Genomic DNA, 12,276 nt, shown 5'->3' with positions numbered 1-12,276 from the left:
GAGAGTCCTCAGGCTCTTTGGCCAGCGCTTAGTCGCCAAGAGAGACTCTGGGATGATGGAATCTTTTTCACTCCAGGATTTCTGGGGTAAAACACTAGATCCGTTACGGGCTAGCCGATAATTTTTTTTCGCAAAATTCCATCATCCCAGAGTCTCCCTTGGCGACTAACCGCTGGCGAAAGAGCCTGGGGACTCTAGGTACGAGATTGTACGCAAACCGAAATCGAACCCAGCTTGACTGTTCACGGGGTTGAACCGCCCACACGGCCTGCACTTGAATACATTTACTGCGAGCAAAAAGAAATTAGGAGTTTATATTAGCTACTCTTTTTAACGTGTGAGAGATCCTGATCTGGGATATTCACTCCACAGTCCTGCCGCTGGTATTTGCAGCAGATCAGGAGCGGATTACACGTGCCACTTTCAAAGAATCAATAGGCAAACCTTAGTTGCATGTACTTTATTATTCTTATCTATCTATTGGCTATATCTTTCTGTGTTATGAATACAGCGTCACCTAAAAAAGATAAGTTAATATGACGTAAATGCTCACACAATCAAATTCTGTTACCTGTTGTTCTGTATCTATCTATTATGCTGTCAATGTTGTCCAATGCTGGCAAATATTGACAATACACAAGCCTAGGTACAACATACTCAGCTTACAACATTTATAAATGAAAACAAAAAGGCATAAAATCGATTTTAAGGACTGTGTTGACCTCTATGGCATTTGAGCGTTGTTGTTTTTTTTTTCCGACGATGTCAAAGAGGGAAGACTAGATGTATGCGAGCAATCAGAAAGAAAATAACACAACGTCATCTTTTCAAAGCTTTCTATTTTCTACAGAGGAAAGCCCGAAGGAGAGAAATACACCTCGTTTGTTGTACTGGCAGTTAAATATTTACTTTGAGACCACATACACATTTTCAGCATCGAGATGTTTAGGTAAGTCTGAAACGTCACAAAAACTTGTTTCCTTGAGTCTATTCCCTGGATGAATTTCTTTCTTCTGATTTTCCAAATGGAAAGTTTCGAACCCTTCGTTGTCATGACTACTTTTGCGAGGTGAAGGTGCAATAGCTCTCTTTGAACGGCTTGTGTGATAGACCCTTCAAAAGGAAGTAAAATGTGAAAAAATTCATAAACGTTTAGCTGATACGAACTATGTGCGTTTTTAAAAGGCAATAATGAATTTAAGACGTAATTCTGTAAATAGTAATTACAACAATAATGACCGTAGGTAAAATTACCTGTAATTTGTTGCAAGGCGTATGTGTATATGTTGTCAGGGGGAATTGCGGGAAAACGCTCTCCGAAAATAGTTTTCAGAATCGGGCTGCTCGCATTTTGACTTCCTCTCCCTATGATGCTGGCGCTGGGTACTTGTTACAACGACTTGGATGGAAAGACCTGATTTCCAAGCGTCAAATTCAAGTAACTTTAATGGTGTTCAAAGCTCTTAATGATATGGTTCCCGACTACTTATCCTCTATGTTCACAGAGCGGGATGCGTCAGGATATGTTTTAAGGACTCTACAAACAAATTAAGTGTCCCTTTACCCAGAACCAACTACCTAAAAAGGGACTTTAGCTATATATAGAGGTGCAATGCTCTGGAACAGTCTACCCGGCAGTCGCAGACAAGTGAAATCTCTAGATCTTTTTAACCAATGATTAAACCTTCATTTTAGTTAAATGTTATACACACGGCATTCATGGAAAACAGGTCTAGTTTTGTGTAAATTGAGTGGTATTTTTACTGAAGATACTTTTTAGGTGCGTGCTTATTGTTATTAGGAATTATTGCAATTTATTTACATTGTGATCATCTGATGAATTTTTAGTGTGTTAAAGATTTCAGATTGAGATTTGAGTTTACTCCCACTGATGCTAGCCGTTAACCAATGTTCCATTATTCAATCTATATATTTTCTTCCCGTATAATAACGTACCTGCAGAAAGTGAAAAGTCCAAAGATAGCAGCGGCAACAGCTACTGATGTTGGTATGATTATCTTGAGAGGCAAGGTGTCTTCGGGTATATTTCTGTGGCAGCTGTTAGCATAAATCAAGATAACAAGTTTAACGTCTAACGAAAGCATAATAACTAATATGAAAAAAAACTTTCCTTACGTTTTGGACTTTGTGTTTTCTCTTTTCACGAATGGATATAATTCTTACCTAAGTCGCAGAGTGTTATTGAACTTGCGCCTCCAGCAGAGGTTGTGTGTCCCTTGCCACATGGTTTGCAGCTTAGCTGCCCCTCCTCGTCCTGATAGTTGCCCCGGGAACACGATATACAGCTTGAAGGAGACAACTGATGGAACGTTCCAACGGGACAAGCAACTATAGAAAATTTAAACAGTATTCAATACCGAAAGACTAATAATAGGAAAATAAGCGTGACTAGCTTCAGTCTGGCTCCATCGTAAAATTTCAGTGAGATACTCATTTTAAGTCTGATGCACTACCTTGACTGACAAAAAAATTAGATTTTCAATTTGAAATGCAGCACTACGACGTAACTTTCTCAGAAAGTGTCACGAAAGCCAAAGTGACATTGAACGGTGAAGCCAGTAATTAAGCAACACACCTTAACGTTCTTTTCGCTTGTGAAGTTCCTTAACCTATGAAAAAAGGTCAATGATCTTACCACACGTCGTTTCGTCATTTCTTGAAACAAAGCCAGGCCTGCAAGTGACATTAGATGAGAGATGCTCAAACGAGGATTTGTCTGCAGTGCTGTTTTAATACCATTGAAGTTAATGCTAAACTTTTCCCGTCGGAGACTACCGATACTGCAATCTGAAAAAGAATAGCTTCACTCGTCCCTTCCCTCAAATATCGTCTCGGCAGTAGAAGCAGCCGCCGATGGCGTGACCTGATAAAACGAGAAGAGGACCTTTTTCGTACATATACCCAACGATCTCCGCTCGCGCTCCGCCTTTTCTGATTGCTCGTCCATCCACATTCGGGAACCGAGACGTTTGTTATCTTGCAAGCATTATCGTAACGCATCCTGGAATTGTTGAAAGCGTTTGTCCAACTTTCCTCCTCGATTGAGGCGCGTAATCCATTCATTTGACCACAACGGACCGAACCTCGGGAACGATCAACTGAGACTGTGATGTTGGATTTTCATTCGGAAAGTCCCATTTCTTCTGCAAAATCATAATAAAGTATATAATTACTGACTTGATCGACAAAAGAAAAAGATAAAAAAATATATGACCACGTCTACGCGTTTCTTGGCGCTCGTTCAACAACATTGCATAATGTGGTTACCGTCGTTCATTAAAGGCGTTTGATAGAAACCTTGACATGATCACCTACACACAACACTATCAAAGAACATGCACCTGGATGAGACACCCTCAACGTTGATCATGATTGTTAACCAACGTCGATAGCATTTACAAATGAGACGGTTTTCAACATGACAGAAGTGCTGGTGGAGAACCTTAAACAAATTTACTTCCTTGATCTAATGACATTTGAATGGTTCAAGAAAAATAACATGATGTAGAGGTGCATCTTACTCGAACATGCAGGTATGTCGGGGTTTTCGATGCCATTCCAGTTCCAGTCAGTGTCAGGACCGCAGGTAAACTCAGTTATTGCCGTAGTGGTAAATGCGTTGCCCTCATTGCATGTCAAAGTACACAGGTGGCTACCTGATACCTTTCGGCAAGCCTTTTTCCCATTCTTGGGTTCTGGAAGCTTCCGGCATTCTGCAAAGTCAATAAAGAAGACTTAAGGCCCCGACGAAGACAAAGCAAAAGATAACACATCGATTGTACAATTAACAAAACAAGAGACATCGTTTTCCCATGTACGTTTCCGGGTACGCTTAATCTGTAGAATGATCTATGGTTCAGAGAAATGACTGCTGCTTGTACACAACTATATTGTAGCTTTACATCACAATCTGCAAACCTTGGATTGCTGCAACTGCTACCTACCCTTTTCGTTGTTAATCCTTTTTTGACAGAACTTTCCCCAGTAACCTTCGTTGCAGACACAGTCATACCGGTTGACACCATCCACGCAGCTTCCATTGACACAGGGTTCCCAGCTACAGTCATCAATATTAATGTTGCAATGGAATCCTGTGAATCCAGCTTGACAGGTGCAGAAGTAAAAACCTTGACGAGACTCACAATGAAGGAAGTGAGAGCAGTTGGTCGTGCACATTGCTTTGGCTGCAAACAGACCAAACACGGTAGCAAAAGGTGGTTATAATTAGCCTTTCTATTTCATTATTTGGCGGCAAAATGAAAATTTTGTGCCAAGACTCTTCATATTAATCATATACTTCAAAATGCTGCCACTGTGTAGATGGCTGGATAACCTGCAAGATTTATTCTGGCCTTTATGAATAGTAGAAATTTTAATCTTGAGAGTGGCTTTCTGAGCTCAGTTTGTAAGAAGCTTTATGTTTCGCACATATCATGATCTCACGAGAAACGCTTAGGTATTCACTGAGAGTATTTAGGGCGCATTTCGCATCGAAGAAGCTAGAAACGAGCAATACATTGGAGTGTTCATATGTCCATCACATGAAAGATCTGATCTCAACGTAGAAAGGCATTCAAAAGGCGATCAAGGAAGAACTCTTACACGATCCTGAAGCACACAATAGCTATAATAAGCAAATGCGGGCTCGAGCTTGTTGTAATATTTATGAAATAAATTAATGAAGTTGTTGTTATGGTTGTTGTCGTTGTCGTTGTTGTTGTTGTCGTCGTTCTTGTTGTCATTGTTGTTGCTGTCGTTGTTGTCGTTGTTGTTGTTGTTGTTCTCGTTGTTGTTGTTATTGTCCTTGTTGTCGTTGTCGTTGTCGTCATCGTCTTTGTTGTCGCCATCACCATCGTCGTCGTTGTTGTTGTCGTGTTGCGGTTGTCGTCTTTGTCGTTTTTGTTATCGTTGTTGCTTTTGTTGTTGCCGTTGTTGTCGTTGTTGTTATTGCTGTTGTCGTTGTTGTTTTCATAGTTGATCTCAACATAGAAAGGCATGCAAAAGGCGATCAAGGAAGAACTCTTACACGATCCTGAAGCACACAATAGCTAAAGCTACATGCGGGCTCGAGCTTGTTGTAATATTTGTGAACTAAATTAATAAAGTTGCCATTGTATTTGTTGTTGTTGTCGTTGTCGTTTTCGTAGTTGTCGTTGACGTTGTTGTTATGGTGGCTGTTGTTGTTGTCGTTTTCGTTGTTGTTGTTGTTGTTGTCATTGTCGTTGTCGTTGTTGTTGGTGCTAAGTCACTGACTGAGCACCACTGCCGTTCTTACTTACCTTTGCATTGAGTCTTAAATCTCTTCTCCACTTTTCCTTTAATTCCTTGAATGAAACTGCTCCATGATCTAACACTACCAGAGATGGCCCAAGTACAATTATGAGCAGCATTCCACACGTGAAATTCCATTGCTGGCACATTCCAAATGTTGAATTGATGCAGGGTACCGACAAAAGCTTTTGATAGAACAGTCTTGCTATCGCCTGCAAGATACCGCTGACCAAGGACAATCCACCCACCTCCAGCAACAACGCCATTCGTAAGTATGTCACTCGCCATTTCTTTCACTATTCCATCAATGTATACGGTAACAGTTCCGTTCTGTCCGCTCCATACGACGCCCAAAAAATGCCAGAGCCCGTCTGCTAATCTGAAGTCTACTCTTACAATTTCATGTTTGATCTCAATGTGAACTTGGGACTCCGTGTAGGAGAGTATTATCACGTCCTCATGCATGTTTGGCACACTGTAACTAAAGATTGTTCCCGATTTGTGCGCGAACTCTGCACGGACAAAGAAAGCGATGGTAAAGGATCTCATGTTCGGGATGCTCTGGCGGTCTGAAAGTAGCACCATGTCATCGGTAGTCTGGGCCTTGAAAATCAGATCAAAGTTGCTGCCAAGAACTACAAAGAATGAAAACAATAGAGATGTAATTAAAATATTGTTTCACTACTTCAAATTAGCAGGCGGAAAAGCAATTAGATCTAGCTGTATGTAAACGGGAGTGGGAGATATTACAGGGAGTAATAAACTAAAAGGCTGTTAACAACTAATTCCATTTTCTCGTAAATCACAATTTAACATTGCTACATACAGATTTCACAGTTATCTCCAGTGTGTGAAGGGTAGCACACGCATTTGTATCCATCTATCTGATCGACACAGTAAGCATTGGGCATGGTACAGGGATCTGAAGCACAGTCATCAATGTTTACGTCACAGGTTTCCCCAGTGAATCCAGTCTTACAGGAGCAATTGAAGGTCCCTGTAGAGTTATCACCCAGACAAGTGCCTCCATTTTCGCAAGGTGACGACGAGCAGACATCGCTGAGGTTCTCGCAGTTCCTTCCGATATACTTACTGGAGCACATGCACCTGTAACCGGGGGTCTCATCCACGCAGGTGCTGTTGTTCTCACACGGGTTGGACTCACATTCGTTTATCTCTGTTTTGCAATATGTTCCATTAAAGCCATCAGCACAGCGGCAAGAGTAGCCAGAGACTTCGTCTATACAAGTAGCGTTATTCTGGCAGGTGTTGTTGAAACAATCGTCTACGTTAAGCTCACAGTACCTCCCTATATATCCTTCAAGGCAAGAGCAAGTAAAGCTGTTGATCCCATCATGACAGGTAGCGTTGTTGAAGCAGGGGCCGACTGCACACTCGTCTAAATTTAGTTCGCAATATTTTCCGTAGAAGCCAGCACTGCAGTTGCAGTGGAAACCTGTGAATAAATTGACGCAGATGCCATTCCGAGTGCAGTTGGCGTCTTTGCAGTAATCTATGCGCTGTTCACAACGTGAACCAGCGAACCCAGCGGAACAAGAGCAGCTGAAATTAGCAACCAAGTCAGTGCATCTTCCGTTGTTCATACACGGGTTTGACTGACAGTCATCAATGTTGACCTCACACCGCTGACCACTGAAACCAAAGGGGCCGACGCAGTAGAGGGCATTGACCTTTCAAAGAAACACAAAATTAATAAATTGAGAATAAAAAAGTTTATGAACCGTGAGTAATATATGTGTTCACTGCTTACGAGGGAGAAAAGGGCTGAAAAAAAAAATTGGCAAACACAATGCTGTAAAAGAGAAACAAAAATTTTGTCCCATCATAAAAATAAAGAGACAACTTCGTTGTTATAGCAACAAGTTTAGCACATACATTGCTGTCTCAGGATGTTGGATTTCCACAGTATAATCTTGGGTAGACAGATTGCATAGAGCGGGACCGCTTTTGTTTCTAGTGCAAGGGTTCGGGTACGGCTTTCTCCGGCTACGCATGGGCGTTCACACCATTCTTGCCCAGTAAAGCCAATCGGTTTCAATTTGTTGTTTTTCGTTCCTTCGAGGACTTTCCAAACATTAAAGTGAACCCCCGTGAGTCAATTTAAAAGTTGAAAAGTGCGAAAGAGATCATTTTTTACTGAACTTTTATTTCAGATTCATAAACTGTATAAGGGAATTCAAGCCATCGAAAACTGTCTCAGTCAGTTGAAAATTCAGATTCGGAAATGTCATGTTGTTAAGTTTCAAGTAAGGTCACCAAAATAATATGTGTTTCGTTGAATTGCTAGCGCACTCATACACACGGTCCGACCATTTTCTCTACATTTGTTTAGTACCTAAACTTTACCTGATCATGACATGTTCCACCATAGAAACACGGGAAGGACTCGCACTCATTGACTTCAGTTTCACAGTGATCTCCCCTAAAACCAGGAGGACAGATGCAGGAGTAACTGTTTATTCCATCCACGCACGTGGAGCCATTAATGCATGGATGTACCAAGCAATCATCAACATTCACTTCACAACGGCGTCCGCTGAACCCATCAATACAATCGCAAGTGTAGTCGTCAACTTCATCGTTGCATGTCCCATTATTTTGACACGGAGAGCTCGAGCACTCGTCAACATCAGCACTGCAGTCGCTTCCCGTGTAACCGCTCTTACAGGTACACTTGAAGTCATTTACCAGATCAGTACAGGTTCCTTCGTACAGGCATGGATTCTGCGCACACTCATTAATGTTTATTTCACAGTTGAAACCAGTGAATCCTGGAGGACAGAGACAAGTATACTCATCAATGCCGTCACTGCATGTACCACCATTAAAACACTGCTTATTTTGGCAATCGTCAACATTGTACTGACACTTGTCTCCATTGAATCCATCTAAGCACTGACATGTGAACGACGTAAGGCCGTCGAAGCAGGATGCATTATTCAAGCACGGCATCGAGACGCAAAAGTCGATGTCTAGGTTGCAGGTATTACCGGTGAAGCCCAAGGGGCAGATACATGTGAAATTATTTACCCCATCGTGGCAGGAGCCATTGTTTGAACAAGGGTCAGAAGCGCAGTCATCGATGTTGACTTCGCAGTGGAGGCCTTCAAATCCATCTTTGCAGGTACAGCGGTATCCATTTACTCCGTCCACACATCTGGCCTCGTTTTTGCAGGGGCTGAAAGCACATTCATCAATGTTCACCTCACAGATCTTCCCAGTGAATCCCTGAGGACAAACGCAATAGAAATCATTGATTTGGTCAAGACAGGTCGCGTTGTTTTTGCAGTCGACACTCATGCACTCGTCAATTTCGTGTTCACAATTTGTTCCATTAAAACCTGCCGGGCAAATGCAGGTATAGCTGTCAACTCCATCAACGCACTGGGCGTCATTCTTGCAAGGATCAGATTCACAGTCATCGATGTTCTCCTCGCAGTCCCTACCTCGATAACCCGATACACAGATGCATTCATACTGGTTAATTTTGTCTGTACAAGACGCTCCGTTCAGGCAAGGAGACGTTAGACATTCATCAATTTCCGTATCACACATAGTTCCCGTGTATCCTGGCTTGCAGAGACAAGTATATCCTCCAACAAAATTGCGGCAAGTAGCATTGTTGAAGCAAAGTGATGAAACACACTCGTCAACGTCATCTTCACAGTTAAATCCTTGATAACCGTTTGTGCATGTACAGGTGTAGTTGTTCACGAGGTCATGGCATGTGCCGTTGTTAAGACAAGGTTGGTCCTGACAATCATCAATATTTATCTTACACTGTTTGCCAGTGTAACCAGGTTGGCAGGTGCAGAAGAAGTCACCAACGAGGTCTGTACACGTGGAGTTGTACATACAAGGATTTGATTCACATTCGTCGATCTCTGCAAACAAAATATTGACAGATAAAAAATAAATTTTAGCATTCGTTTAGTCGATAGATCGACTGATTTATGCCTTGGTCGACTAAACATAAAAAAATAATGACCAGCCAAGAATGATGATGATGATGATAAATTATTACTCTAGTGCATTAAGACACACAGGAGGTCTGGTACCCAGTATGTTGCCATGGTAACAATACTGGTGAATTTTTTTGTGAAGCACATCTAGTGGAATCTTACTTCAAAAATTCAAACATTTCCGATACAAATTGGCTGAGATATCTTTTTTCATCATATTTTATCAAAATTAGGTTGAGTATATGACGTCACAGCATTCATCTTCTCGCCTACAGACTAATTGTTTACATTCTAAAATGGCTTATATAGGAAAGATGTGAATTTCGTCATAGTAGCACTTTAAAAAGGCTATATCTCTTGCTAATTTGCTGTTGTTAATTGACTTATTCACTACAAACAACAGTTGTTAAATAATAGTGATTGTAAAATTCATTAATAATTCATGAGGGTGTAAACCAATCCCAGCACAGTATTCAGATTACATGTACACATCTGTAAACCCCAACACAAATCAACTGAATTATTAAGCAGTAGAATTAACTTTTGATACAAACTCCTGCTCAGCTAATTAGTATTCATTAACTTTTGATACAAATCTCTACTGATTAAAATAACAATACTTTGCATTCAATTTAATGTATTCATTTCACAAGCAGGATAAAATATTCGCTTCCGATCTCTATGGACGTTTTACAATGGCTCGCCTATCGGCTCGCCATTGTAAGCGCCCATACAGATCTCCCGCTCATATTTTATCTACTATATAAACGGTCGCGTTTAATTGTTATTACAAACTATTACAAGTTAATTACAATTTAATTTTAAGTTACAACTTTTATGAAAAGAAAAGAAAAGAAAAATCTTAATAGACTGGGGCGCAAATAGCTTTAGTAAGAGCAAGTTGAGCAGGGTCTGGAAGGGAGGTCTGTATCTCTAATCACGCGTCAATTTTCCCTACATTCACGAATCACGTAACCTTTTTTTGGGAATTCACGTATCGCGAAGTTGGATAGAGAATTGATCAAGTCTAAACGACTTTCCTGGTGATGACTACTTCTACACATGACTACACTACAGGAAAAGAGAGTCTTATCAGCTGACTTCGTGATGGGAATGCAACAAAAAGTATGATGATCAAATCGACAATTCTTGGCTCTTTGTTTGACTGTGATTAAGTATAAAGGCAATGAAGTTCATTGCTGTTACATTGTAGCTGTACAATTCTTCTCTTTCACATTTTGTAACTTCAAAACTTCGGTCACCTTGATTTTTCTATGACGTTCAAAAACTTATTAATAATTCATGAACCTAACACCATATCAAAACATCGATAAAACGTCACGTGTATGAACTTTATACTTGTTAATCTATGATAATTCTAAAAGCCCGGTGGCGGTTTTGATTCAGTCCCAGGGGAGTGCGGGGCTAAAATGTGCAAACAAAGCAAATATCGCTTATTCTCAAATGAAACGATCTTTAAGCCGCTGTTACACGTTGAAACTTTTTTTAGCTGAAACTTGTGTGCAACGGCAAGGCGAAGCAAGTTTCAGGAGGCATGGTCGGTCTCGTGAATCTTTTTGAATTTCCGATCTGCTGCGAGACAAGTTTCAAGAAAAGTAGAACCGCTTTCCACTTCTGCAACGGTCGCAGCAATCGCAGTGGTAATAAAAACGGGAGTTTCACCGTGTAACACCACGTCGTGAAACTGGTCCCGCTCAGTCTTGTTACGCTACGCTGCGTAAGCCAATGAGAAACTGGCTAAGGCCATGTAAACAACATTTCGAGACCAGTTTCAACGTTTCAGAACGATTTTTGACCTTTTATGTTACACGGTGCAACGTCTGCTGAAATATTTTTTGCAGAGCCGTTGCACATGAGTTTCAGCTAAGAGTTTCAACGTGTAACAGCGGCTTTACCCATCCTCCTTTCAAACTTCGTCAACAAATTTTGTTAAGCAAAATATTCAACGACACTGCCGTCGTGTTAAGTCAAGGTGACTATTTCCCCTGTGAATTGCTGCACCTTAAGTTGATGGAAGAGAAATGTGACACCGAGTGCTATGAAGGTCAATAAAAGCGGTCGACTTGACAAGTTCACTTCACTGTAATAGAGAACTCTGTCCGTAGAATTTGAAAGTGAATAAAGCCTTGTACGGCAAACAAGGGAGCTACTGTACAGGACTCGCAGTTTATTTCATATACGCAGTTCAATAAATGGATTCATTTCATATATCATTTCATCTTTGTACAGAACCTGTTGTTTGAAAGCGAAAACGACCCGCTCCCGAGAGTAGGACATAAGCACTTAAGACTTTGTTCAACTGTCACAGGAATGTGTTGCACTAAGGTGATGACATGTCGTATTTGTAGCTGTATTCAGTGAGCAGTTGAATAATTTTATTTTGATTATTACGTGGGGGACGTAGGAAGCCAACGTCATAAAATGGGCAAAATTCCGTTTTCATATTGGGTGCAAATCGACACGTCTTTTTAAAACTTTTGAGATGTTTAAAATGGTTTGCATCGTCCGTAGCCGTTAGCAACCTGATTTTACGTCCACGACTTGTCTAATCGTTATCACGGTTTGCTGAACGTTATATGCAGGTACATAATAATGAAATTGTGGGTTCGGGAAGCCTAAAGGGTGACCGTGTCCTTTATATACAGGTGACCGCTGTATTCAGGTAAACTTTACAGTAAATATAAGACACTATTTTCAGTCGGGAAGTTGTTTGGTGACCGTAAATTATAGGGCGACCGCTATAAACAGGGCCGTTATACTCAGGTTTGACTGTATTTCGAACCATCTTGACAAACAAATTACATGTATTCGCTTAGGGTTGTCTGATGTTCACGACATTATAACTGCAAAAAACTCGATTCACGTACTACGACTGTAAAGGATCACGGGTCACGGTTAATATCTTATTCTCGAATCACGGCTCTGTTTCTTCAGTTTTCCCGATTCACGCTCTTTTTTGGGGCAATTCACGGATCACGTG

At 40.9% G+C, this 12,276-nt stretch overlaps 1 protein-coding gene across 6 annotated transcripts in view; it reads right to left on the bottom strand.

Annotated features, from left to right (window-relative positions):
* Positions 1-445: 445 nt before the first annotated feature.
* The window catches only part of LOC138033731 (neurogenic locus notch homolog protein 1-like), an 80,505-nt gene continuing 68,674 nt past the window's right edge, over positions 446-12,276 (bottom strand). For 5 of the 6 annotated variants that reach the window (XM_068881534.1, XM_068881535.1, XM_068881536.1 and 2 more), the window contains 5 exons: positions 7,660-9,197; positions 6,119-6,983; positions 5,301-5,927; positions 3,966-4,205; positions 3,460-3,734 (listed from right to left, as the gene is read on the bottom strand). In XM_068881534.1, the coding sequence (XP_068737635.1) occupies positions 3,475-3,734; positions 3,966-4,205; positions 5,301-5,927; positions 6,119-6,983; positions 7,660-9,197 (3,530 nt within the window). In that variant the 3' untranslated portion in view covers positions 3,460-3,474. Of the gene's footprint in view, positions 1,114-1,956; positions 2,059-2,184; positions 2,350-2,656; positions 3,162-3,459; positions 3,735-3,965; positions 4,206-5,300; positions 5,928-6,118; positions 6,984-7,659; positions 9,198-12,276 lie in introns of those variants that run through there. The other variant, XM_068881537.1, reaches the window with a different exon arrangement.

The sequence above is a fragment of the Montipora capricornis genome, chromosome 14 (genome assembly GCF_036669925.1).
Source record: "Montipora capricornis isolate CH-2021 chromosome 14, ASM3666992v2, whole genome shotgun sequence".
In the NCBI taxonomy this organism is placed as follows: Eukaryota; Metazoa; Cnidaria; class Anthozoa; order Scleractinia; family Acroporidae; genus Montipora; species Montipora capricornis.
The sequence above is the reverse complement of the archived record's forward strand: the minus strand, read 5'-3'. Positions and strand labels throughout refer to the sequence as shown.